Raw genomic sequence first — 24016 nt, 5'->3', positions numbered from 1 at the left:
AAGTGGTTGATCAAGATCCTACAGTATGTATACTTCAGAATCACGTATTGCTTGAGCAGACATTAAAGAAACGGTAAACGTATTTCATAACATTTATTTGTTATTTTAATTGGTTTATTGTGCCATGAACAATGTGTGTCGTTTTGAGGCGTGCTTCCGTGTAGTTGGTGATTATCTCGCTGAACACCTTGCGAGAGATCCGCCGCGTGCTATCCAAAGCATCTTAACGAAGGACTTAATCACAACAAAATGTGACGTCATATCATTTAAGCATGAGTTATTTGAAACACGTAACTCTTATATTTAACACGAACGCAAACTCAATGAGTCAACTCAAACTCAGTAGTGATATAAAATACTTGATCGATTTCTTGCGTTACTGACTAGAACAAACTTTGATTCGATTAGACTAAAACACATGAACATTTGACTAGAACAAATTTGATTCGATTAGACTAAAACACATGAATATTTGACTGGTACAAACTTTGATTCGAGTAGACTAAAACACATGAACATTTGACTAGAACAAATTTGATTCGATTAGACTAAAACACATGAATATTTGACTGGTACAAACTTTGATTCGAGTAGACTAAAACACGTGATCATTTGACTGGTACAAACTTTGATTCGAGTAGACTAAAACACGTGATCATTTGACTGGTACAAACTTTGATTCGAGTAGACTAAAACACGTGATCATTTGACTGGTACAAACTTTGATTCGAGTAGACTAAAGCACGTAATTATTTGACTGGTACAAACTTTGATTCGAGTAGACTAAAACACATGAACATTTGACTGGTACAAACTTTGATTCGAGTAGACGAAAACACATGAACATTTGACTGTTACAAACTTTGATTCGAGTAGACGAAAACACATGAACATTTGACTGGTACAAACTTTGATTCGAGTAGACTAAAACACATGAACATTTGACTGGTACAAACTTTGATTCGAGTAGACTAAAACACGTGATCATTTGACTGGTACAAACTTTGATTCGAGTAGACTAAAGCACATGAACATTTGACTAGTACAAACTTTGATTCGAGTAGACTAAAACACGTGATCATTTGACTGGTACAAACTTTGATTCGAGTAGACTAAAACACATGAACATTTGACTAGAACAAACTGATTCTATTAGACTAAAGCACATGAACATTTGACTGGTACAAACTTTATTCGATTAGACTAAAGCACATGAACACTTGACTGGTACAAACTTGATTTGAGTAGACGAAAACAACTAAAACAAGTCACTATTTACACATATAACTGATATAGAAATCTCAAATATAATTTAAATTAACGCCGCATTATTAAAATGACATCATATTTATACCGCAACAATATGTTGAATATATGGCTGAACTGATATTTACGGCCAATCGTACCTCCTTTACGGATTTATTTAATCATTTAGTTTTAATAGTTATTATTTTGGTTCCTTAGGAAATTATGGTAATCTTCACCGCGAAATTGACAATATCCTGTGTCTGAAATCGGAAGTTTGAATCTTCTCTTTTGTAAAATTTGAAATCAGTGTAAACATCTTTATTATTTTCTACACTGTCAATATAACATATATTACATATACAAATTGGTGGTTCCATTTTTTTAAAAAAAATCTTATGATCTTTCGTTAAATCTATCAAAATCATCGAGTTGGTTACTGGTGATTTACGGTGAAACAGCATTGTTGTCTGTGTGAGTTTACATCCGGTTCGCTTCTGAAATAGATTAGAAACAAACACTATTACTAAATCCCGCTAATATCGGGTCTTGTAAATCCCATAAAACACCCAAGCTATCAGTTATGAGGTTTTATTACAGTAAATCGTTTCTAGAATTGATACCCAAACTCCCGTAGTTGTCGTGTCGCTGTTCCTTTGTCATCTATACATCATTATCCTATGATTATGTCATAGATAGTAGGTACAGGTGTGACCCTGGGGACGGCACTCGCCACCCCCGTCGTGTCAACACCCCGCCTTTCCCTCTAGGGTGTCAGTTATTAAGGGGTATATGGTCGTGTACCTGTACTTACCTGTACACACCTGTAAATGAAGGTGTAAAATTGTCACCGGTTGCTTGATCAACAAAGCGATAAAATTGTAATAGATCACTTAAAAAAAACGAAACTAGTATTATAACCAGGAAGACCATTACAACTACATGTAGGACTGTTCTACGTAATGAGTACAATTCATTAATGAAACACTTGTTATACAATGTTCATTGTTTAAGTGACAAATTTAACAAAAACTTTAACAAATAAGTTGACTTTTTTTTTTTTTTTGGGGGGGGGGGGGGTGGTATTGATTTCAAAGAAAAGATAAATCAACTATCTCCAGGTTGTCCCTTCTTCGTTCTTCCTACTCAATAAACTTAAACGATTTTAAAATGATATTTTCATCAGTAGACATTTTCAACTGCAATTGTCATTATGTCCTTTGGTATATTTTTTAAAAATTTCTGTATGACATGCATAACTGAAGATCTTCAGATTTTTTCATGGACATGATATCAAGAATTGATGTGGTTGTAAAAATCATTCGTTAAATTTGCGACAGCTGAGCTGGGGTCTCGTTAAAGAGAACGCGTATATTCTAATACTGATTAGTTTTGTTTATCACACTGTATGGTATTGTTGTTAGGACTAAAAGCATCAACAGACACATGAAATGGAATTTCAGGTGGCCTCTCAGTAACTTTTTCTGAAATTATCAAAATAATGACCGAGGGGACAGCTCGATCTGGACAAAGCCACTTTTCAAACTTATTACATGAAGGTTTCAGCACTTCAACATTTGATAGAAAAAAATGAAGAAAATACTAAGTATGACATAGATTCGAATGAAGATGCCAATCTATATGAACACATTCGCCGATTATGTAACTTTCTTTTATTCACAAATTGGTAGTAACAAGTTTTGCCAGTCTCCCTTCGAATCTTGAAATATAGAAAAAAAAAATAATGGTGTAAAGTAAGAGACGTGAAAGATTTCTAAGTGCGAAAATAGTTCATTTATTCATTTTTTAAAAAAGACAAAAAGGAACAACAAAAAACCCACAAAAAAACGAATAATGATAGATGAATTTTAATTCAATCTCAAGAAATTTCGGTAAGAGTTCCTTTTGAACCCCCCCCCAAAGTGGCTACCAATGGGTTATTATACCTGGTAAATATAATACAAGTGTCTGAAAGGGTTGATTTTAAGACCATGTCCCAATTTTTCTTGGTACCCCTTATAACAGAGACGTATATATCGTGATATATACGTCTCTGCTTATAATAAACCCTTTTAGATACTTATTATAGCCTACTGGTAGTCATTTTCGGTGGGGGGTTCAAAAGGAACTCTCTCCGAAATTTCAATATTCTAATCATGATTCAGAGACATTAGACATTTTAAAATATTTTGTGATTGTGTTGTGAATAATATTCCTGTGGAATGATATATCTCGCCTTTACGAAAGAGGGCTGCTATCTAATCTTGAAAAGTCCGCTTTATGTTTTGATCATTCGGATACTTTCTAAAATATCAGTCGTTATGGGTTGTAAAATTCTTAGGTAAATATCATTCCGAACTGAATGCCTCGGTCTGCCTTGTGTATCATGTGATCACAAAGTAAGCTATCCGATTGGTCTAATTCGTCACCAGCGGGGAATTCAACCGGCTTGCCTCGTTTCAATCCAAGTTAACTCAGCTGAGCTAAACACGGTTCAAAATCTTTTCTTGAGTTGACCTGACAAGAACTGATTCTCGAGCCTCAATCAAGCCTGCATGTCTGTTGGAGTATAATCTAGCTGCAGACGAGAAGGCGACGTTGTGTGCTTTCACGTTATTTTTATTTTCATTGAAGCGGAGGCAGTGTATTGGTGACACTTTGACTTCAAAATGTCGACGTTCGTCTTTGACGCTTACCAAGACTCGGAGAACCAAACATCACGCCGGGCGAAAAATGTACCGAGAAATAATGCACCAAAGAGGGCTGCTTTGGGTGTGATAACCAACCAAGTCCGAGTGCAGCCTTTCAGAGCAGCCAAGGCAAGTTTTTTTTATTAATATTTCCATTTCAACGGACTACGTGTCCTGAGACATACTGAGCTTGGCCTAGTGTCATACATTAGAACCTAATTGTCAAAGCTTTTAATTCCGAGACAAAGCAGCGTGAGCTCAACTGGGAAAATTATCCAACATTAACTATTTTTGTGTCTAGATGAAAATATACGGATATCATATTTTTATTCGCTGATATTTTTGAACGACGTTTCCTTTGTCTGGACGTTTAGGCGCTGCTGTGAAACGAATTCGGAAGTCCACACATTTTGCGCTTCAGGATGCGGTAAAGTAAGTTGGTCGTTGTCGGATAATATTATTCTTAATTTCCAGGCTGGAACAGAAGCATTTCAAGATGAAAACACGTTTTCAAGACCAGCAAAGACTTTCGGACAAAAGGAGGCACAGCCTTTTTCTATATTTGTTGATGACCAGAAGACTTTGCACGAACTCAAGCCAGTGTCTACCAATATGGTGGCAGGTGCTGAAACTAAAGTACAATTGACGGATGCAGTAACAACTTTAAATCGTCTACACGAACCTCTTTCCACAGCTGCCAACAACTCCCTTATTTGCATAGACGAGAGTATTGGTAAGATTCAACAATGTCCCACACAATTTTTTCTTCTAAGGACATCACAAATATCAAGTTCTGTGTCATTTTATAATGCTTGGTGAAAGGAAAATGCATATGGTTCAGTCAAGAAAGAGGTCTACCAAATTACAAATATATTTACCCGGTTTGACCCTTACCATTACTTGTCGATGGTTTTGTAATTGCAACAATTTCCAATCTTATTCTTTTTTTTTTTTTTTTTTGAAGCTTCAAAAATTCCATGTTCACTCTGATTAAATTAAGTCTGAAGAGACATTTAAAGACTTGTTCCCTTGTAAAAAGCCTGCATATATACACATCCCATCACGGAAAAAATGATTTTGGGACTGACATGATCAGGAATTAGTAGAATACTTGCAAAACTAAAACTACAAGCACAATGAGAGAGGAAAGAATAAAATTTCCACATCCTGAGTTTTATATAATTGAGCAAATTTTGCTTCAGATTCTCCCATGGTGCTAGATATTTCACATGAGGTAGCCGAAGAAAAGAAACCATTAAACCGAGAAGCAATCATCACAACTGTACCAGAATATGCAGAAGAAATTTATACACATTTAAGAGAAGCTGAAGTAAGTCCTATATTAAAGGTTCAAAAAGAAAATTGGCTTCAGTATTTTAGAAAGTAATTTGACATTTAGATATTAAGAAAAATTCTGAATAAGAAGCATACAACAAATGTTTTCATTTGAAGTACAGAAATATAGGGGGAAAGTTTAGACTTTTTGTTGGGATTGAATCCAGTCATTACTTCCTGTTTTAGATAATTATATTCTTAACCTAATTTGGCAAATTTCCCCCCATTTTCATGTCTTGAAAGATATAAAGAAGTTTTTGGGAATGCTTCTACAGGTCCTAACAAATTAAAAATGCTTTCAGTAAAATTTTGAAATATTCACAAAATGACAAATGAATGAAAGACGGAATGACTTGTTCACCCATTGATAACTTTAATTTTATTTTTTCAGTTGAAAAATCGACCAAAGTCTGGCTACATGAAAAAGCAACAAGACATCACCAGTTCTATGAGGTGTATTCTGGTAGATTGGCTAGTGGAAGTATCGGAGGAGTACAACCTGCACCGAGAGACATTGTTCCTTGCCATCAACTACATTGATCGCTTTCTTTCCACAATGGCTGTCCAGAGAGGAAAGCTTCAGCTGGTGGGTGCTGCCAGCATGTTTCTCGCATCGTAAGTGTCTGTCTGCATGTATATTACTAACCTATTGGGAAGGCCTGAAACAAATGACATGATTCTGTCTCATTAAAATTCAGCATGCTATAAATAGGTTATGTTAGGTTTTTGATTGAAAGTGACAACATTTTAACATGTAGATAAATCACTGAATATGATGGGATGGAACGTTTTGTAGTTTGCTGTAGGTCTGCAACTTAAAATCGTCTCTTGTGATGATAGCAGTTTTTGCAAATGACGGCTATGTAATGTTAAAAAAGTTGGTGCCAGATTAATGTTTCACGTTGAAGCTACATCTTATGTACATATAGAGCTATAGTGGTTTTGTAATGCTGTAAAAGTACTTTGCCCAACAGTTTCAATATAAGTCGGCTGCTTTGAAAGCAAGGTATTTCCTGTAAACTTTGAAGTTTAAGCTTTTGTAAAGAAATTAACTTTATTGTGATACCACCAACATAAATCGACCTGCAATTAGAAATCGCTTATTTTAGAACTTAGCTAAATTAACCGTTGATCTCCATCAAATTTATGATAAAAACAAGTAAACACAGGCCTGTTTGTCACCTGTAGAGCTGGCGGACACTTAGGGATCACTTTGTCCATCCGACTGTCTGTGACCCTTCTATTGTTTTCCTGACTTTTTTGGGTTATCCTTTGAGTTATTGAAATTAAATTTGGTATATGGCTTCTTGTTGGAAGGACACAGATTAAGTTTGATTCCTGGCCGTCTGTGACCCTTCTTTGCAGAGTTGTGCCTCTTCGAAAATTCTTACGAAAATTCTTTTAAGAACGTTTTTTTTTTTTTTTTTTTTGTGCTTGATTATGCTTAGTTTTTGAAATGAAATATGAGAAATGGCTTCATGGTTGAACATTACATATAAGGTTCGATTCACGGCTTTCTTGGCAGTCATGCCCCATTGAACTTGGAAAATTTCTTGGTTATGTTTCGAGTTATCAAAATGCAATTTTGTATACGAGTTCTTGGTCAAAAGTTACGCACCTAGTTTGCTTCTTGGCAGTCTGTAAACCTTCTTGACAGTGATATGTCCCTTTGAACTTGGAAAATTTCTCAGGAATATTGCTTTGCGCAGTTTTCCCTTTATGCTTTGAGTTGTAGAAATGAAATTTGGTATTACAACTTTATGGTTGAACGTTGCACATCCACTTTGATTCCTGGGTGACGTTGACACTTTATGCAGGCGACACATACAGTTCTGAGGAACTTTTGTTGTAATTAGGGCTGTCACAGGTACAAAATTTTGGGACTGGGTACCCAAATTTTAATACCCGATCTGTACCCAGAACAGACTTTCATCTGACATATAATGATAGTGTTACCTTGTTGAAAAGGGCTGGTAACTTCGGGGAACAAGTAAAAATTCAACCGTATACAATGTATGAACACAGTGCTTCACTGATGATATTGTATTCCTTTCTTTGCACCTATCAGCTGTTTTGTAATTTAAAGAACAAATTGTATCAACAATGACATTGTAGGAAAGACACCTGCAAATGTTTCAACACAGAATCAAAATACTAAAATAAACAAATAAGAAAATTGTTTAATTCAAACAAGAAATTCACAAATCCTCATGTTATCCATGGTAACAGGGTAAATTATGGTACACAAGTCTGCCATACATACACGTTTGATGGTTCCCCTAATGAAATGCTGTGGTTAGAAAAGGAAAGTAACACAATGTTGAATGTGGAAATGAAAAAAAGATGGTGCCATCCTTGGTGAATGAAAACGAAACAAAACAAGTGAGATATTGTATTACTTTAATAATCTGAAAAAAATAATACAGCTCTAATTTTAATAAATTTTCTTTTCACAGAACTGTTTTAATAGATTTTTGTTTATTTACAGGAAATATGAAGAAATCTATCCCCCAGATGTTGGAGAGTTTGCTTACATCACTGATGATACTTACACGAAGAAACAAGTACGATATACTTTCAATTTTCCTCAAACGTGCTAGATTTTTTTTATACAATCATAAACACTTGCTACACAGGTCAATTGTTGTATTGGCTTAAGAGAAGGAAATAGAAGCACAGACTCCTTTTAACCATTTACAACAAAAAGGCCAAATGACCATGATCCCATTTTTAGTTTTTTAGCAAATGTTTATTTCAAATGTCCCTACATTTGAATAACTGATTACTCATATCGGGAACTATCCCTCAAATGCAGAGATATTGCCCATATTTGGGATTTTAACTAACCTGCTAAAGGCTTGAGTGTTCATCTTTCAAGCAATGCAAACTGTACATTTCCCTTCATTACTCTGGTTGAAATGCTTCAAAGTCAAGCTTGATTCAGCATGTTTCAATGATTCAACTCTTTGTTATAGGTGCTTAGGATGGAACATCTTATTCTGAAAGTTCTTAAATTTGACATATCTCCTCCCACTGCCAATTGGTTCTGCGACCATTTCCTCAAACAAGCTAGCTGTGACGACAAAACCAAATCACTGGCAATGGTAAGATACAAGTATTGACTCATTCTTAGCAAAAACATGTTCATCACTTCCTTTTAAGATTTTACATATTTTGTAAATGTTCCTGATAAAAACATCTTGGTAAACTTTGGACAAAATATAAAGTATCCAAGACCTAATGACAAAAGGGGACTAGGAAAACTTATAGGATAGTGTGCACGTGTGCTCTTAACCTTGGAGAAAATATTCAGAATATTCAAGCCCAAATAACGAAAAGCTAGACAGTCTATAAAAGATAAATTTCAAAAGGAGACCCATGAGCAAGAGACGGTAAAAATCACTTCTAAATACCTTATATTGCCTATATTGGGGGAAAGTTACACACCAACAATCAGGACATGTATTTCAACTTGGTTTTCGTCAATTTCTGCAGTTGCTGATAGAGCTTAGCTTGGTAGATTGTGAAACCTTTCTGAAGTACAACCCAAGTTTACTGTCTGCAGCAGCCACCTGTCTAGCACGCTACTCGATGGGAGATGAACAACCATGGGTAAGTTGGTGTGGTTAAACAGTGACGTTACATTGAAGGAAAGTAACTTTATGAGCATGGTTCAGAATACTACATATGACAAAATCTTTTTTTTTTTTAAATAAAATGGGACCAATATTAATGCAATTCAGTGTTTGTGAACTTTTTATATCCTTAACTAATTGGTTTACAGCCAGCCAGTATGGTGAAGGTGACTGGGTACGAGTTGTGCCATTTGGTGGAATGTTTGCAGGATCTGTACAATGCCTACTGCAATGCCCCAAAACACCCACAGCAGGCCGTCATGGAGAAGTACAAACACACAAAGTGAGTATATACATAACTAATTAGGGTACATAACAAGGAACACTTAATGACCTGATAACTAGACAAATATCTTAATGATCACAGGATAAGTCTTTGTAAACTGAGAAGTTATTGTGTAGATTTTTCATGTCGATCTTCAGTGAAAAAGTCCAATACCAAAAACATTGCAATCTTCGGTCATCAATTAACTATGGATTTATGAGGTATTTAGAATACTTATTCAAGCTTATGAAACTTGATACTTCAAGCAAGAGTTTTGCTGTAATTTCTTTCCACATTTCTTTGCAGACATCATGAAGTGTCCAACTTCAGCAAGTACCCACCACCAGCTCAGCTGTCGTTATAGACAAAGTGACAGGAGTCTCGAGTCCTGAAGCTGTACAAGGGGAAGTCCCCAGTCCCAACCCAGGGGGCTATGCGCTTCCCTGCATGTGGCCCACTCAGGAGTATGTCATACCAAGTTCTTTCATTAATTGCTGTGGTCTGTCAAACCATTTGACGTGACGATACAACCAGCTAGACCAACTGCCAATTATGTGTTCAAGGGAGAGAATGTAGGTTGGACCAAAGTTTTTATGAGTTGTGTATGCTTCTGGTCTCCATGCAGCACCAGAGTGTTACTATGAACTGGTTTCTTTTGAGTTCCTTCCAACCATACATTGACGAGAGGAAGTAGCAGTCCTTTGCGTTTTAGCCCTAGGTGCAATACAAACTGCCTCATTTTATTGTTTTCATCAACTTAGTTTCTAGTGATATTACGGGGAAAATTTGGTTTTAAACATCAGTTTGCTCTTTTATCTTTTCACTGCTTTTTTACAATTCAATGGAATTTATATGAATGAAATGAAAAGTTGTGAGGTTTTGTACTTAAGTTTAATGCTATCTACAGGGGCATTGGTTGAATGAATACAGAAATTTTTGAGTCAAATGATATTTTTTTTAATATTTATGATTAATGGAATGTTTTCCTGTAATCAATGCAAAACCCCTTCTGTTGTCATTTTTAAAAAAAAAATCATGAACAAAACAATTTATCTTTAATCCAAAATTGGATGGTGCTAGTTACAATTTTCATTTCATACAAGACAATGACCAGTAGTGGATTCCCTATTTTTCCAAGACATGCAAAATACTATTTATTTCAGCAGTACTAGAAAAGTTCATGCCTTATGCGATATACCTGAAGTTTCCAATATAATGTCTGATAGAATCAATCTTTTAAAAGAAGTTTTCCATTTTCTGTCTGAACATTATGAAAATTGTTCACTGAAAAAGAATTGTCAGTTTTCAGAAAACATTCTAACATGGATTTGTGAAAAAATTCTCCCTAAAATAAAAATTCTGATTAATGAAGTTTGATTAGTATAAAATTCCTAATTGATAATGAAATTTTATTGAAAACAAATTCATAACTTATTTAGATTTGTCCTCCAAAGAGTAACTTTTAATGATTTCATAGTAATCAAGGGAGGGGGACATTTTGTTACAACTTGACAGCTATTTATTTATTAGTTTTCAATGCATGTTTGTATTTTAATGTTACATTCAGCACTTTTCTTCCCTCTTCTGTTTTTTAACTGTTGATCTTTTAAGGTTTTAACACCTTTAATCAACTGACTACGTGATTATTCTGGCATTTTTTTTTTTATTTTGTTTTAAAACCAAAGCTTTATTGCTGCCATGGATAACTTAATGTAGGAACGTTGATCATAAATAAATCTTGATATGTTTTTTATCCATAATGTAGAGTTGATATGGTTGTCTTATTATTTATCCATACCTCCTTCCTGTTATTGTTTGCACCTTTGTACATAGTACTACATACCTTCTCTGTACAAAACTTTTATTGTGTTTCTCTTTCTGAGGATGTTACTAAAATGATCATGTGCGTGTTTGCTTGATGCCTGTAAACTTTCACAGATTATGTATGATTGTGTTCAATTTTATTTTTATGGATGATTTGTATGGGATGAATGTCTTTTAGAATAATAGCATGGGGTGAAGATGTGCAAAGATTTTTAGTCATAGGTGTGACAGATGAACTAGGAGACCTTATGGAGGTGACATGATTTATCTTAAGGGCAGCACATTCCCATTTTGTTGTATTAGGGATAATTGCATCATGATTATAATTATTTAAATTGGTGTGTAGATACTGAATTTTACATATAAAACTTTTTAATTAAAATAAAATTGGCTGTTTGTTTTTATTTCAGGTTAGCTGAATAATAGCTGACCACTTCATTTGGGGGTTTCACCCACTATTAGCTAGTGCATCATGTTCTAAATTGCAAGTCAGTCTGATTAAAATATTGGTGCTTGCTATACTCTAAAATTGTCAGTTATTCCAGTAAAATAACTATCGTGCCCCAGTATTCCCCATGTTTTGTTCAGGGGTACCAACTATAGAATTTCACTGTTTGCTTAGAAAGTGATAGACTAAACCATGAGTAGAGGTGATTTATCTTAGTCCTAGGGTCAGGTGACTCTTTTACTGGAATTTATCCAAAGAAAATGGCAAATCTTCAGTAAAAAACATTGGATGGAAGCACTAGGGGGTCTTATTCACTGGACGCTGTTGCACAAACATCAAGTTTAACCAGTGGTTAATGAAAAGTTCAAATTATCATCACTGAAAAGACTTCAAAAGCATAAGTGGCACTCAAAATATGTTCTGGATTGTTATTCATATTTGAACATTTTGACTTTTTGCTGGTAATTTCTAACCGTTCTTTAAAGAACTGAGGCATGATGGTTAAGGATATCCTGGTGTGATTTTCTGTCACACAGCTGTATTGCAAGTATGTGTTCATGCTTAAAAAATTTAGCATAAAAACATTTATGGACACTTATTTATCACATGTTATGTTTCAACTCAATCTGTTATCCTTATTCTACAACCAGTCGGTGTGTAGGATGTTTATACCACGTCTAACTCTTATTCTACAACCAGTCGGTGTGTAGGATGTTTCGACCACATCTGTAATCCTTATTCTACAACCAGACGGCGTGTAGGATGTTTCAACCACGTCTGTGATCCTTATTCTACTACCAGTCGGTGTGTAGGATGTTTCGACCACGTCTGTGATCCTAACAACCAATAATCATTTTGATCTGACAAAGGTAAAGTATGCAAGTACTCTATATGGTATACTTTTCCTTAAGTTGAAATAAAAAAGAAAAAAAAAATTTCAGTTATTGAAACATCTCTGAAATCTTCTCAAACAATAAGAATGTCTCATTAATGTTATTTAAGATACTGAAGACAATTTGTTCAGTAAAGAAGAGAATAAGACTTGCTGACATAAGAAAATCTTTATTGTCTCTATCATAGCACTGTTTTGGCTGGTATGAAAAAAGAAGCAAATAAAGTGGACTACAACAAAAACTAGTACATGCTCATGACTACAAAGACCAGTCCAGGTATAAATTTTGTCTGCAATGCATTTTGATTATATTGGTGAATATCAATCCCGAAGAATTTTGTTATGAGTATAGTACTACCAGAGCAACCTGATTTTTGGAAGTGTCTTGAAAATTCTTGGGTAATCCCAATTGTGAAGTGTTTAGGTTTTAAAATTGGCATACTTAGGCTCCACATACAAATATCAACTCCTCTGCAAATACCCAGTTAAATATGATAATTAAATGTTAACATCGCTGACCATTCTGGTCAAACAAAGTTTAAAACATTTAGTAAGATACAAAAAAGGATCTTGCATTTCATGGTGGAATTCTTTGACAAAATGTGAATGCTTTGATTTCAAATTGCTTTGGAAATGTATGTTCTCTTTGTCACAAGATATACTGCAAATATTTCTAAATAATTTCAAACCAATATAATTTAACTTTTTTGTTCAAAGTAAAATCAATGATGCCACATTGCAAATGAAAATTCATTACGACAATACTACTGAAATAATAGGAACCTTTAGCAAGCCTGGGTTCTGCTAGATTGAATTGGTTAACAAAAGCAACACATACCTGTGTGAATATTATAGCATTTGATATATTGATGTGAACTGATGTAATAAATATGTAATTATCCATCTGTGAACTCTGAAGGTAGATGTATTCTAAAACTGATGCTGTTTAATGATCCATGAAATTCGTTATGGTATTTTGAACAAACATTCTGTTTGCTCAGATAAACACTTCCTATCACAATCAGTTAATGTTTAAATGATTTGGATTTCCATATTCCATCTTTTCGTAATGCAGAGTTGTCTACTCTTGTGAGAAAGATATGATTGTTCCATCATCTGTTTGTGGAACGTCACAATCGATACATGCCAATAACATCAGAGAACTCTGCATTCCAACAAGACAAATCATCAAGCATTTGTTCTCAAAGTTAACGAATTCTCTTTTGATCTTCACCTTGTAGAAGTGTTAGGCAGTGTTTCTGTAGAAAAAGCAAAACCTGCTGAAGACAACACCGTTATGCTGCTATCACCTGTATTTAATATCATTTGGGGTTCAGAGATGTTTTCTTTGATTTCAATACTGTAAACATATTTCAGTATTTATCATTTTTTAGTACTTTTCACTCTGAAGATTTCCTACTGAAAATTGCATTGTTACAGCAATTGTTTTTGTTTACACAAATTCATCTTTACACTAATCTGCCCAAAGGTTGTGGAATGTTTAAAATTAGATAGCACAAATTAGCACTGGTATTCAATGCATATATACATGTACCATGTATTGAGACAGAAAAAATGAATGACACGATAAGTGAGATAAGATCTCTTGTTTTGATATGAGCTGCTTCAACACAAACACTATACTGAAAAATACTTTTCCTGTAATTTCAATATCGTTAGTTCACTTCAGATTATAAATAAAAAGGATTTGAAATAAAAACATTTAATTTGTACAAAAATGATGACGGTTTAAATGATAAATAGATGATACTTTACTTCCATTTAGGTATAAAAAATATTTTAAATAATTGATTAAGAAAAAAAACTCTCAGACTTAAGGAAAACTTCAGTTCTGGAGCATTAAGAGTTAAACTTTGAAGATTGCCAATTTCCTAGATGTCACAAAATTAACACATAGGAAATCACATCCTACCGTATCTTGCATTAAAGCCTGGAGTTATTCACATGAAAGATATTACTCTTCAGGCATCTCCATTTCTTGCTCAAGAGATCTCCACTTTTTGTTTGTGAGATCTCCATTTCTTGCTTCAGAGATCTCCATTTCCTTGATATCCAACTGCACCTTAGAGATTTCAATCACAGATCTCTACTTCAATGATATCCGCCTACACTTTGAAACTTGCTTCAGAGATGATAATGGTCTACATCCCTAATATTATTCAGATATCTCCATTTCATTGATATCAGGGTTACATCTCGGGGAATAACGCATCAAAAAATTCTTTTTCTTTGATATCACTCATTTGAAGATAATGAATCAGAGATTTTGATTTCTCTAAATGTCATTTATGTCATGCCTCTGATATCTCCATTTCCTCAATATTATGAAGTTTAGATATTTTGCGTGACCTTAGTTCGTCGGCTTTCTTGCCAGGTGTACACAGTTCATTGTCATCCGTCCCTAAGGAGTCAGTTTCCGAGTTACCTGATAAACTTTTACGTGTTTCCTTCCCATATGGATCAACAATCCTAAAAGCTTCCAAAAACTCATTAAAGTCAATGAATCCATCATTATTCAAGTCGAGACTATGTGCAATGTCTTTGACTTGGTCTCGTGATACAGATATTTCCTGGGTGTTTATCATAACATCAAGAGCCTCCTCAAACTCTTCCATCGAGATGGTACCTAGAAATAAAAAAAAAAAAAGGGTTAAAAACTAGGGCAGACAATGACTTTAGAAACAATTCATTATCAACCATCTTGGATCATTACTTTGCCTTCCAAATGGTGAACCTCCCAACAGATCATAATATAAAGTTCTACACATTAAGGAGGTCAAAGTTCATATTTGTAAATTCACCAAACAATTATACTTAAAAGCATGGGAGCTGGGGCATTACAAACATTTTTTTCTCTTGAATTTTAGTTTGGTCTTAAAATCATGTGGTAGGTAAAATTAAAAATTTTTTTTCTCCTTTCAAAACTAGATTATGATTCCAGTGAGGTTTATAAGTTGATATGTATAGTACAATTTTACAGTTAAATCTGAAGTCATGTTTGAGCTTTACATCTTCTAATTGTACCTGAATTGTCTTTGTCAAAGATCCTGAAGATGGTCTCCAGACTATCCTTGTTTCTGTACAGGAGCTCTGTGATGCTGTGTCCACTCTGCAACAATTCAGTCATGTTTACAATTCAGTTGGTGATGTTATACATAACCTGGGGCATATTTCATCGAATTAGGATACTGAGCTCAATTAGTAGTTGTAAACTGTGAAGACAGTTGTGACATCTACAGATAGAGCTGTTTTCTACAGAAAAAGGTGACCTCTACACAGACAACTGTATTACCTCAGTAAAGCCATGATATAGCTTCATATCACTGAATGTTGTGCCATAAAGAACGGCACCATTCACATCACACTTGGCCAGGTGAGGTCGCATCGTCCTCCAGGGCAGCTCCATCTGCATGATTCCCTCCAGTACATTACACCACTCTATCACCGAGATAATACCTACAGTGAAAAACTGGTTATTATTCATCTTCATTTATCAATAATAAGCCCTTGTCTAGTAATAAGCTCATCCATATCTATCAATTTTCAGCAGGATTTTAAACAAACACTGTTTCATTCCCCTGTAATAAGCCCATTTACCAAATACATTTCAGAATTTATTGTGGGGTTATTGCTTGTTAATTGCAGTAGCCTTAAATTGTGTTTTTCAAGACTTGAACAGGTTAGATATAGAGCTCTGATACATAAAATGTTTCAGTGGTACATAAATCCACAATGAAAATGATGTGAATTTGGCATTGTTTAACCTAAATAACAAGGATAGAATATGTCGCGTTTTGATGACAAATCATTCTTGTTCCTAGGTGTACTGATTGTTTAGGGTTTAAACAAAAATAAGTTATGATAGACTTTATCAAATCTATCCCCATTTAACTTCATTTTACATCTTAGCAGACAAAACATGAACATCAAAATTATTGTAAATTAGAATGGTCTGATGATGTGTACATGTACAAAAAAAAATTGCATGAATTATTTATAGAAATATTGAAATGGATCACAGCATGAAGTATGTCATTTAAATACAAAAAGATTGAATCTTATATGTTACTATTAGTACTATTTAGTAAAAATATTTTCAGCTTTTCTAGAGAAGTAGTCTTTTTTACTGTAACTATACCTTTATTCTCAGAGTCATGTGCTTTGAAGTGAGTCATTAGTTCGGTCTGACAGCCCAGAATCTTCCTCTTGAGATCCCTCATGGCTATTTTTTCTACCTGGCTGATCCTACAGGTAATAAACATTACAATGATTGTTGTATATTCTATACAATTAAGACATCAACTATAATGATAATTTCAAATATCTCAATGGATACCAAATGAGCTAGTTATGAAATTTGTATTTGGTCCAACACCTCTTCTCCAAGGTAGTCACATTACAGTAAACTACAAAGCATTTTCTTTACCAAAGATGCTTCATGCTAACTAAAGTTGAAATTCTCCCACACAAATACAAACTCCCTGCATTTATCACTGGTATTTAAAATTCTTCTGAAGTTCTTTTCAAAAGTGTAGAAGTTCTTCAAGAAAAAAAATGCAAGCCAGAAGGCTTATGCTTCATTGACAATGAAGCCATGGCACGAAGACATCAGTACCTGCATCTTCTACGTCAGTGCAGTAAAAAATAATTGAAGTATCTCTTGGTTACAGTGATTATGAGTTTCAGTTTATGTACCTTCCAGGTCAGGTGAGAATAATAAGCCCATGGGGCCTGTATTGCTCACCTGGATATTTCAGCTTTCCCTTATAATATTTTTATTCACAATTATATTGTTACATTTTTTCCCAAAAGGTGAGGAATTTTTGAGTTTGAAACAAAAACCTGACAAAATGCCCACATCCAAGAAGTAAAAGAATAATTTGGAACTTTTACCTCAAATTGTGCACTGATCCTATGCAGAATCTTGGTTTACACAGAACTGAATCCCCTTCCCCCAAGAATATTTGAAGTAAAATTTGATCAAAACATTTTCATTGTAACAGAAAATGGATTTCAAAGATGACATCTATCTATCCTTTTTCTGATGTGATTCCTCTATTTCCCCTGTCACTCTACTCCTCTCCCTCTCTCCCTCTTGGTTGGGGTTCATACCCAACATTTATACAAAACTGAGTTCCTCTTTCCCTTGATGTTGCAGATCAAATTTGTTTGCTAACTTTAACCGATTACTACAGAAGGATTTAAAAATTACTTTTCTATTTCCCATACCAGAACCTGTCCCTCTGCCCCCAGGGGGTCAGACCCTGTGTTTATACACACTGGTGATCTTCACCCATGGATGCTTCAGACCAAATTTGAATAGAATCTTGAGATTCCTGCAGAATAAGAAAGATTTAAATGTATCTGTTTCCCATATTGATTATGACTCCTGACCCAGGTGGCCAAAGCTATCATATATGCTAAATTGATTCCCTTTCACCCAAGGATGCTTCAGACTAAACTGGAACTAAATCGAGGCATTCCTACAAAAGAAGAATGATTTTAAAGAATTTGCTTTATTTCCTTTTTTGCTTTGAGCCCAGCCAAAAGAGACGGAGACCAGCTTTAATACAAGATTGTTTCCTCTTCACACATGGATGCTTCAGACCAAATTTAATTTTTTCATGTTTCAGCAGTAATACTTTTCAGCCAAAAATGATTGACATACCTTTTGGTAAAGGTAATTTTGCGTTTGGTGGACTGTTTGTTGACCATATACTGGACAATGTGACAAGAGAGGTCAGGGCCGGTCATTTTGATGTAAGCACCTTTGTTGCTGCCAACCTCATAGTAGTTAGAGGCAGAGAATATTGTCAGAACCTGGAATATAGAATAAACTTATCTTTAAAATCATAACATAGCACCAAATCTCATGATGTGAAATCATGAATCTCTTGTTTGTATAAATCTATGTAGCAATGATTCAGCCCCACCAAAGACAAATACTCCAGCACAAAATAAACAGGTATTTATGATATTAAAATTTATGACAATAAATATGACAACATTTTTGCCAGTACATGAAATGATTTTGATATTAAACAAGGCACTGCTATGGATACAAATTCCCTGATGTTTTCTCCTCAAATTATGTACAATAAAGAAGTTGGCCAAGTGCGCGACGTTTGATTTAATTCCCTTGAGGAATGAAGCCAATCGGCCACTCAGGCAAGAAATACTGATGGTGACCTTACAACCTGAAATTTATCCTTTATAAATGCATGAAGTTTAGCTGACTACAAAGGGAGAGAAGTCAAACAGTTCTAAATACACAAATTAAGGGAGATAATTCAAACACAATTTGAGTACTGTGTACAGATGTTCACATCCAAGACACAATAACCTATCAGAAAACAGAAGCAGGCATTATACACAAGGAGTATGTTTATGTGTAAGCTGTAATAAGGAATCACCTAGCTATCTACAGAAAATGTCACTCTACATTGTAGTTATTTTTGTCAACTTAATATGTAAGAGACTGCCTTAAGAACATCATTAATCTGCAGGTTGTGGAAACTATGGGTTCTGTTATTGCAGTGAATTAGATTTAAGGAATTTGCAATGTTTCTTCAAACAAATTTCTGAGGTTGTTGACGTTGGAATGAGGGTGGTGTACCTTATCATTGTGAGTATATTCGTATCCCTCCACCTTACACTCGTGAGATCGAATGAGTCGTTGTAAGTTGTGTTTGTTTAGGATCATTGTCGTAACATCAGGACCAAAGTAACTTCCTCCTCCTCGGAATGTGTTGGGGAGGCAGCCATCTTGCATTCGAGGATCACTCCAAAGAAGATCAAGGACCTAAAATATTTTTAAAAAGTTAGCGAATGAAACTAAAGAGAAAAAATATAAACCCATGCCACCAAACCATCAGTTGATAATGAAACAGATTGATGGACATATTGATGATATATAACCTACTAAGTATAGATAATGGAGGTAGTGATGACTGGACAGCATCCACAGGAAGGTATCAGCAAAATTTATCAGTGGACATGTGAGCAAAGTAGGTATTCCATCTTCAGAACAGTGTAATAATTCAAAGCATAGGAATAATATATAGTAATAGTGATACCTCTGGCAAATATAACATCTGAGTGACTCAGAGTAAGAATGAGGGCTCTGATTGTGTGACAACAATATACTCCGATATATTTACATGGGACTCAATTTCCATGGTGTTTCAAAAAAATCCTATTTCTTTGGCACTTGATTTCGTTGATAAATTTAGCTGAATAAATCTACTTTAACTGGTGTTAACAGTTCACAGCCATATGAATAAGTGGATATAGAGTACCGACAAAAGCAACGAAAATAAACACTCCCCAAAAATTAATGATATTGCAGTAGAACTGTGTTTCTATACAAAGTAAGATACTGGTATGGGGAGTTTATTACCAGGTATGGCCTTACTTCAAAACTTTGACTATGGTATTAATGGCTGCTATTGGTGACTATATAATAACAATATGTAGAAATCATCAGTTTTTAAATTTAATTTTAAAGAACAAAGGAGCATTACTCTTCTTTCCTAATAAATTTATGTAAATATATTAAAAATAATCTAGTTTTGTTCTGCAAAGTGTTTGTTAAATACACACCATGTGATGTGTACACATCACCCTATGTAGTATTTGTATGGTTAAGTATCAGATGAAATCATTGGTTAGTTTAAACATCTCAAACAATATTCATTCATTTTGGTTTCAGACAAGAGTGATACTATACCTGTTTCCATTCCTGCAATTCAACTTCTGTCAGATTTTCATCATCAAAACCCCGGGATGGATGTAATGTTGACAGAAACTGCAAAAAAATAGAATCAACATTTATGCATTTTGGACTTTGTGATAAATCTGATGATATTATGATCATTATATATGCGGTGGTTTTTGCTTGATCCAACATGATATCATATTTTACCATATTATACTGTATTTGACCCATTAAACATCAATGGCACTTAAAGATCCAGAATTGAAAGGATGAATTAATAAGATGTAGCAGATCCAGTAAAATTTTTCATTAAAGGGGGCAATAAAATTGTAAAAACCAGTGGTAATAATTAGTGTCCTTCTGCTGCTGGGGAACCAGATTTGCTTAAATAGATTCAAAAGTTTTCTTTCTTGTGCATGATTGTGAGTACCATCTGACCAGAAAATAACAGGGGAATTGATCACTTATTGGATATGGACACGGGTTGAATATGGTACTGCTTCTATAGCCAACAAACTACAGACCCAACATCATTCCTCTATTGCCCCATGGTTAATAGGGGAAAACTTGGTTAGGAATTTAACGCATTTGCTTTTGGCCATACTTGTTTTATGAGCAGTCAAATTGTGATCTTCTTTTTTAAGTTTACATTAGATAGAGTCATATCAGAAATTTGATAATTGAAAGTACAATGTAAATATGATCTGGAACCACTTTATGGTAAAAGACCTACAGATTCTATGATGATAGAACTTTTGATACTGTAGAAAATTTCGTTATGATTTTTAGTATATTTGACCCTTCAGAGACCTCGATTAAGTTTCAAGGTTACATAACTGATCGCAAATGACAGCATTTTAAAACATTTTCTGCAGGCTAGTAACGTCAGTAGAATAGAAGTTCTTATTACATAACCAGTAAAAAATTAGAGTGTGACGTTTTGATGACTACTAGGTCACCTTCAGACAAATAATGACCAGTATGGAAAATACTAGCACTGACATACGTAGTGGACAAGATGGTAAGGAACTAACCAACTTCACCATAAACAAATGACAGAAATTCATCCAAGATAGTTATTTCTCAAATAAGGCATCATAACTAAAGTTTATTTTATTTATTTTCAGATATAGTTATTTCAGTCACTTATCTTTCAGAAAGTAAATTCACAATCAAAGAATGGTTAGAAGACAGATGGACATCAGACAATTTAGTTGTTATGTAGCTAGGCTTAAATTTGTAGGCAATTCAGTCCAGATCAGAATTACTCATCATCTAAACCCATTAGGAGTTACTCCCCTTGTATTACTAAAACTTAAACCCATCAGGAGTTACTCCCCTTGTCTTACTACACCTTACCTTGTGTCGGTCAATCTTTGCTATGACATCCAGATCTGTTGTATTAGAGAAGCCACCATGGACCACCAGTACCTTGTCGTCAATAATGGTCGCCAGAGGCAACCAACTGAACAGGTCTTCAAAGAGTCTAAGGATGCAATTGGCATGGGCCTAAAGATTAAAATGAAACACGAATAGAAGTTACTTTGTAATTCTTACAGGGAGATAACTCAAGCCTTCTTAGATATGTCTCAAGCTCATGGCTGTCATATAGTAACAAAATATTGGTGTGAGACTCTAATTTTGATATGTGATAGTCACGTGTATCTCCAGTGTAAAATCACTTTACATATGGTACATATTTTTCCTCGATCGATTCCAATTTTTTACTCTTTTATCAAAAGTATAAACCAAAAGGATACACATTGTTCTTCACAGAAGTCATGGCACACATTTTTTATTTCTTTTTCTTTCTTTTTTCTTTCAAAGCATTTTTTTTCTTTATTCATTTATTCTTGCAATTAATTACAATTGAAATTGCAATTTCAGTCCATCCTTTGAGACAACGAAAACACTGAACCTCTCAAATACATGACATACATCATAATGATTGTGATTTGGAAAAAGACATTCAAAACTGTCATATTTTCCTTCTTCCTTTTTAAAAGTTTGAAAACTGAAAATTTTGATACAGTTGCACACATTCCATCATTATATATAGTATAATGTATAAGATATTGCTTTAGATACAGATTTTGTTGGGAAAAACACAATTCACATTAACAATAGACAATAAACAACACTGAGTGATACTGTGTAATGAGTGATACTGAGTACTGAGTGGTATTGTGTAATGAGTGGTGCTGTGTAATGAGTGATACTGAGTAATGAGTGGTATTGTGTAATGAGTGATACTGAGTACTGAGTGGTATTGTGTAATGAGTGGTGCTGTGTAATGAGTGATACTGAGTAATGAGTGGTATTGTGTAATGAGTGATACTGAGTACTGAGTGGTATTGTGTAATGAGTGGTGCTGTGTAATGAGTGATACTGAGTACTGAGTGGTATTGTTTAATGAGTGGTGCTGTGTAATGAGTGATACTGAGTAATGAGTGGTATTGTGTAATGAGTGATACTGAGTACTGAGTGGTATTGTGTAATGAGTGGTGCTGTGTAATGAGTGATACTGAGTACTGAGTGGTATTGTGTAATGAGTGGTGCTGTGTAATGAGTGATACCGAGTAATGAGTGGTATTGTGTAATGAGTGGTGCTGTGTAATGAGTGATACTGAGTAATGAGTGGTATTGTGTAATGAGTGATACTGAGTACTGAGTGGTATTGTGTAATGAGTGGTGCTGTGTAATGAGTGATACTGAGTACTGAGTGGTATTGTGTAATGAGTGGTGCTGTGTAATGAGTGGTGCTGTGTAATGAGTGATACTGAGTAATGAGTGGTATTGTGTAATGAGTGATACTGTGTAATGAGTGATACCGAGTAATGAGTGGTATTGTGTAATGAGTGGTATTGTGTAATGAGTGATACTGAGTAATGAGTGGTGCTGTGTAATGAGTGGTGCTGTGTAATGAGTGATACTGAGTACTGAGTGGTATTGTGTAATGAGTGATACTGTGTAATGAGTGGTGCTGTGTAATGAGTGGTGCTGTGTAATGAGTGATACTGAGTAATGAGTGATACTGAGTACTGAGTGGTATTGTGTAATGAGTGGTGCTGTGTAATGAGTGATACTGAGTACTGAGTGGTATTGTGTAATGAGTGGTATTGTGTAATGAGTGATACTGAGTACTGAGTGGTATTGTGTAATGAGTGGTATTGTGTAATGAGTGATACTGAGTACTGAGTGGTATTGTGTAATGAGTGGTGCTGTGTAATGAGTGATACTGAGTACTGAGTGGTATTGTGTAATGAGTGGTATTGTGTAATGAGTGGTGCTGTATAATGAGTGATACTGAGTAATGAGTGGTATTGTGTAATGAGTGGTATTGTGTAATGAGTGGTGCTGTGTAATGAGTGATACTGAGTAATGAGTGGTATTGTGTAATGAGTGGTGCTGTGTAATGAGTGATACTGAGTAATGAGTGATACTGAGTAATGAGTGATTATGTGTAATGAGTGATACTGAGTAATGAGTGATTATGTGTAATGAGTGATACTGAGTAATGAGTGGTATTGTGTAATGAGTGATACTGAGTAATGAGTGATACTGAATACTGAGTGATTATGCGTAATGAGTGATACTGAGTAATGAGTGACACTGAGTACTGAGTGATTATGCGTAATGAGTGATACTGAGTAATGAGTGGAACAATGAGTACTGAGTGGCACTGAGTACTCAGTGATTATGCGTAATGAGTGATACTGAGTAATGAGTGACACTGAGTACTGAGTGATTATGCGTAATGAGTGATACTGAGTAATGAGTGGAACAATGAGTACTGAGTGGCACTGAGTACTCAGTGATTATGCGTAATGAGTAGTACAGTGTAATGAGCAGTACAATGAGTACTGAGTGGCATTGAGTACTGAGTGATTATGCGTAATGAGTAGTACAGTGTAATGAGCAGTACAATGAGTACTGAGTGGCAT

General features: G+C 34.8%; 2 protein-coding genes across 2 annotated transcripts in view; one reads left to right on the top strand and one right to left on the bottom strand.

Annotated features, from left to right (window-relative positions):
* Positions 1–3788: 3788 nt before the first annotated feature.
* Positions 3789–11348, top strand: LOC132562960 (G2/mitotic-specific cyclin-A-like). Its single transcript, XM_060227741.1, has 9 exons — positions 3789–4064; positions 4410–4668; positions 5138–5265; positions 5662–5885; positions 7759–7834; positions 8246–8374; positions 8766–8882; positions 9055–9188; positions 9477–11348. The coding sequence occupies exons 1-9, from the start codon at positions 3915–3917 to the stop codon at positions 9532–9534; spliced, it is 1275 nt and encodes a 424-aa protein (XP_060083724.1). The 5' UTR covers positions 3789–3914; the 3' UTR covers positions 9535–11348.
* Positions 11349–14046: 2698 nt separating this feature from the next.
* LOC132563018 (serine/threonine-protein phosphatase with EF-hands 2-like) overlaps positions 14047–24016 on the bottom strand; it is a 59700-nt gene continuing 49730 nt past the window's right edge. The window contains exons 8-15 of the mRNA XM_060227782.1: positions 21432–21581; positions 20085–20162; positions 18972–19157; positions 18024–18175; positions 16494–16600; positions 15648–15811; positions 15380–15464; positions 14047–14981 (exon numbers count right to left, since the gene is read on the bottom strand). Coding sequence (XP_060083765.1) covers positions 14647–14981; positions 15380–15464; positions 15648–15811; positions 16494–16600; positions 18024–18175; positions 18972–19157; positions 20085–20162; positions 21432–21581 — 1257 coding nt within the window. The 3' untranslated portion in view covers positions 14047–14646. The remainder of the gene's footprint in view (positions 14982–15379; positions 15465–15647; positions 15812–16493; positions 16601–18023; positions 18176–18971; positions 19158–20084; positions 20163–21431; positions 21582–24016) is intronic.

Source organism: Ylistrum balloti, unplaced genomic scaffold (genome assembly GCF_031769215.1).
Source record: "Ylistrum balloti isolate Yb309-2 unplaced genomic scaffold, AGI_CSIRO_Ybal_v1 Utg369672, whole genome shotgun sequence".
Lineage (NCBI taxonomy): Eukaryota > Metazoa > Mollusca > Bivalvia > Pectinida > Pectinidae > Ylistrum > Ylistrum balloti.
The sequence above is the reverse complement of the archived record's forward strand: the minus strand, read 5'-3'. Positions and strand labels throughout refer to the sequence as shown.